This window comes from Aplysia californica, unplaced genomic scaffold, assembly GCF_000002075.1.
Source record: "Aplysia californica isolate F4 #8 unplaced genomic scaffold, AplCal3.0 scaffold00790, whole genome shotgun sequence".
Classification (NCBI taxonomy): Eukaryota; Metazoa; Mollusca; class Gastropoda; order Aplysiida; family Aplysiidae; genus Aplysia; species Aplysia californica.
Genome location: NW_004798060.1, coordinates 89,442 through 94,186, shown reverse-complemented (window position 1 = coordinate 94,186; position 4,745 = coordinate 89,442). Strand labels below are relative to the sequence as shown.

General features: G+C 43.9%; 1 protein-coding gene across 1 annotated transcript in view; it reads right to left on the bottom strand.

Annotated features, from left to right (window-relative positions):
* Positions 1–522: 522 nt before the first annotated feature.
* LOC101860611 overlaps positions 523–4,745 on the bottom strand; it is a 50,844-nt gene continuing 46,621 nt past the window's right edge. The window contains exons 6-7 of the mRNA XM_005109560.3: positions 3,265–3,367; positions 523–2,822 (exon numbers count right to left, since the gene is read on the bottom strand). Of these exons, the coding sequence (XP_005109617.1) occupies positions 1,678–2,822; positions 3,265–3,367 (1,248 nt within the window). The 3' untranslated portion in view covers positions 523–1,677. The remainder of the gene's footprint in view (positions 2,823–3,264; positions 3,368–4,745) is intronic.

The following is a 4,745-nucleotide window of genomic DNA, read 5'->3' as shown; positions in this document are numbered from 1 at the left end:
TCTCTCTCTCTCTCTCTCTGGAGTTCAGGACTACCTCGGCTTTGTCTAAAGAATTGATTTTAATATCCACAGTCTTCTCTCTCTTTTTTTTCAAATTCCAATTCAGTCTCTCCTTTGCTAATGTCATACTAAGCTAGCTTTCTGCCTTCTTTTCTAACATTTTGCATTTTCACTGGAGTCCTCGTGGTCCCCTGACTGTCTTTTATTCGACTCTTCCTGAAAGCGTTGTTTTTGGTAGTACATCTGTTGGCGTCCTGAACACGACCAGGATGTATTGATCATTGATGTGTGTGCACCTCAGAGTATATTCCACAAGGGATGTCTACATAGCATGAAATTGAACAGAATGCTATGTCAGTTTGTCTATGTAACAGGTACAGCATACAAGAGAGTATTTTGTAGTCTGGGTTCAACACTCTTTTTAACACTGTGGAGTCAGGAAGGTGCGGCCTCCGAAGTCTACACACACCTTTAAGAGGACCAAGATATTTTGGCAGGAAGATAAACTCATTTCGACTGTCCTTTTTTTTCATTCTTATTATTTTTCATCCAACAGAAACTGCTGAGGCCATCCAGTGTAAAGGAAAATAAAATTTTCAGGAAAAAGACAGTTCAAAGCAATACGCGAGCTGTTTCTTCATTCAGAATAATCTGTAAATTTCCGGAACACCACATTTGTTCCGGTGTTCATTTCCGAAAAGGAAAATAAATAAAGGTCACCCACGACTTAATACTGTTTTTCATCTTGGAGCTGTACTTTTCATCGTTGAGATGGGGTCAGACAATTTCAGAATCAGGATTTGTATGCAGTTATATGACTGCATATTACTCAATAACGCAGGACTTTAGATCACTTTCGACTCTGTTAGATAATAATAATAGACTGCACAGCAAGCACAAAGCGTACCTAATAAGAGGCAGGCCTGAGAATAGGTCAAATTCAAATGTAAGAGAAAAGGATGAGAACAGAGTATTCGAATGGCGAGTTGAGTGCATCTTGCTACGTTCATTTCTTGCGTTGCAAAACTTCAACGCCCCAGTCGACAGAATTACGTCATTTTGGATGCGGGCTGCCACCACCGTTCCCGTCAAGGCCACCCCCCAGCCGAGAACAACGCAACATCCAAGCAGATAAACGGAGATATTTGTAGAGAAAGTTGAGAAAGAGCTTCCTCATGCGGGAATCAAACCCATACTTCTGCGTGCAATGAGGAAGAATCATACTATTACACCACACTCATGACAGTTGCTGAATGTGTTGTTTTGTTTTCTGTATTGAAGATCCCAGAAGGGTTTGTGGGCACCTTTTCTCCTGTATGTAGCCACGGGCAGGGTCTGTCTCTTCATCTTTGCTGAGACATTGACTTATTAAGTGAATGTCATGTACCCTAGAAAGTCTGCTGAAAGCCGTGATGTCGTCTGTCTAAGACAGGCATGCCAGTGTGCAAAAAGCTGAGACGTCATTATGGCATCCCCGGCTTGTTACTACTTATTCCAGAATCTTGTATGGCGCCAGAACTATTTGATCTACAATGATCAGTTTCTCAGGGCACCATATTGTTCAGGAAGCACCTTATTGTTCTTGGGGGCGTCAACATGTTCAGAAAGCTTTGAAACATCTTCAGCGTGTCTAAACAGTTTATTCACAAATGTCGGAAATCAGCATCTATGACATCATTAGCTGGCTACTGGCACAGTGTGGAGAGAAGAGGAAGCAGCACTCTCAGACACTCGCAAGGCCTGGCCAGACCCGCCACTGACGTCACTTCCTCTGTAGCCAGACGCGTCGGTTGTCATGGGAATGGCCTCGGCCTTGGGAGAAGGAGGTGCAGGGGCGGGCAGACCGTAGGCGTGCTGATGATGTGACGTAGGCACTCCGTGTGCTGACGGCATAGTGCTGAGGGCAGCCGATGACGTCATCATGTTTTGGATGTGCGGCGATGACGTCATGATGTGGGAATGAGACGACGCTGGTGACATGCCGGGCATGATGTGAGAAGAACCTGCAGTTACGTCACTTCCGGGTTTCAGACCTCCGCCCGAAGGCACCATGGAGTAATCGCTCTTCTGCATCGCGGACATGTACGTGTTTTTCATATGCATGGTATCGTAACCCATCTGCTTCATGGTGTGGTAATCGGCTTTTTCCGCGTAGTCGGATCTCTGGGCAATGAGGTACGGGTCAGACTTCATCACATCCATGTATTCGGGTTTCCCAGCTCGCATGTACTCGGATTTGATCGCAGCTGTGTTGTAGTCGATCTTTCCGTGTTCCATGTAACCGCCGAGTTTCTCATTAGGGTCAAGATATGACGCACTTTTGGAGGGGTCGTACTGATTGTAAGCCTGACGAGACATATCGAAATAGCCTGCAGACTTTGCGGCTTCCAGATACGCCATGTTCATGGGGTCAAGGTACGCGTGATGCTTGTTGCTGTCTACGTCATATTTCATGACGTCAGGGTACGCTGAAGCTTTGTGGATGTCGTAAGCGCCTGCAGATTTGGCGGTGTCCATGACGTAGGAGGCTTTTGTAGAATCTTGATAGCCTACTTTGCTGACGTCAGTGTATTCTGTTTTTGGGGTGATGAGATCGTAGCCGGTGTTCGATGGTGCGTAGACGGATGGAGATTTGGCTGAGTTTTGTTTGGGGGATGTTTCTTGTTTGGAGGTTTTTCCTGCTTCCGTCTTCACCGCGTCGTTGTTTTTGTTGATTGTTGTCTCGCTATTGTTGTTGTTGCTGCTGCTGCTGCTGGAATTATTGCTGGTCGAGTTGTTCCCACTGGCGTTACTTTTGGAAGGCGAGTTGTCAGATTTAGCATCTGCGAATAGATTTTAAGAGAAAGAGACGAGTGAGCTTCAGCATTTAATCAGCACCTTTTTCATTACAATTTTCATTACAGAAGAAAAAAGTATATATAAACACACCAAAACAATCTCTTTATTTATTGGGGAACCTTTTTGTTTGACTGATTCAATGTTTTCATTTTTAAAAGTCACCAAAACTAAGACAATCTAGAAGGCAAATTATATCATTATTTTTAAGAACAACCCCCCCCCCCCCCTCTTCCCCACCCTACCTTTCCCCTCCTTTGCAAAATACTTTTAAAAAAATAAAAAGATATAAGAATTTTTTTAATGTAACAATCAGCAAAATTTAAAAGATGTCGAAAGCGGGTAGGTTGCCTTGAACGTTATGATCTCAATTATATAATCCTAAGATCCTTCTCTCTAGCGCTTATATCAGTCTTCTTTATCACCTACCGTTGTCCTCAGTCTTTGTCGGTGATTTATTTTTGTTGACATTTTTGGGCTTCCGTTTTCGGGTCTGGATTCCATCCTTTTTCATGGCCAGAGGTCTGTTCACCTGTGTGTGTGGAAGACAGAGCGTGTTTATTAGTTTACTGTGTTTGATGAGCTGTTAAAGGAGAGAACAAGAGAAAGGGTGAGGCAGAGAATAGAGAGATAGGTAGATAGATAGAGAGAGAGAGAGAGAGAGAGAGAGAGAGAGAGAAAGAGAGAGAGAGAGAGAGAGAGAGACAGACAGACAGACAGACAGACAGACAGACAAAAGGGGGGGGGATGTTGGGAGGATTTCTAAGACCTTAATTAGCTATCTTTCCCAAAATAATAATCCGGTTTTCCAGAACTGTAAAAGAAATGGTTCTCTTGGTGCAACTGTTTCAACACTTCAGTGGCAGCAATTCATTGTGTCTTTAGATGTGATCTTTGTTCATTTGTTTTATCTTTTTTTAGCATATCCAAGCTGATCTTGTATCATCTACGTGTATTCATACACATTATAAAAACCGAAAAGTTTACTTTTCTCCACCTCTGTCATTTTTCTCTCATCTCTCTGTTTCTGTCTGTTTATCTGTCTGTTTGCCTGTTTATCTGTCTGTCTGTCTGTCTGTCTGTCTGTCTGTCTGTCTGTCTGTCTGTCTGTCTGTCTGTCTATATATTTATCTATAATTTGTCTTTTCTCTCTCTCTCTCTCTCTCTCTCTCTCTCTCTCTCTCTCTCTCTCTCTCTCTCTCTCTCTCTCTCTCTCTCTCTCTCTCTCTCTCTCTCTCATGATTATTTCAGTTCCTGCACCCTGTTACGAGTATATTATACAGACCCAAGCTTTGAGCCTCGATAAACCGTTTAATGTTTCTCTGTGTGAGGCTATCTACCCATCTGATCAGAGGGCCATCTTAAAGCACGTTTAAGCCCACCAACAAAGCCATAAATCAAATCTTGTGCCTTATGGCAGGGGAAAAGATGAGTGAATTAAGTGCACACAGCCAAGATTGAATCAGTGAAACGAAGGAAAGATGACGGAAAAAGATTTTGTGATAGCAGCTTGAGAGGGTGTAGTTGGATTGGAGAGAGAGGGTGAGTTTGGGGAGCCTGGACGGGGAATTTCGAGAGGGTGAAGGAAGCAGTTGGGAGAGAGTTTAATGGTAAAAGATGCAGAGGCCCAAAGATGGATGGTTGAGGGGGGGGGAGGGGGTAATGATCGAGAGAGAGAGAGAGAGAGATAGAGAGCGAGAGCGAGAGAGAGAGGGAGGAGAGAGAGAGAGTGTGTGTGTGTTTGTGTGTGCGTGTGTGTGTTTGTGTGTGTGTTTGTGTTTGTGTATGTGTGTGTATGTATGTGTGTGTGGGTGTGTGTGGTTTAGAAAGATTTAGGGAAGGGGGAAGAGAGAGAGAGAGAGAGAGAGGGAGAGAGAGAGAGAGAGAGAGAGAGAGAGAGAGAGAGAGGC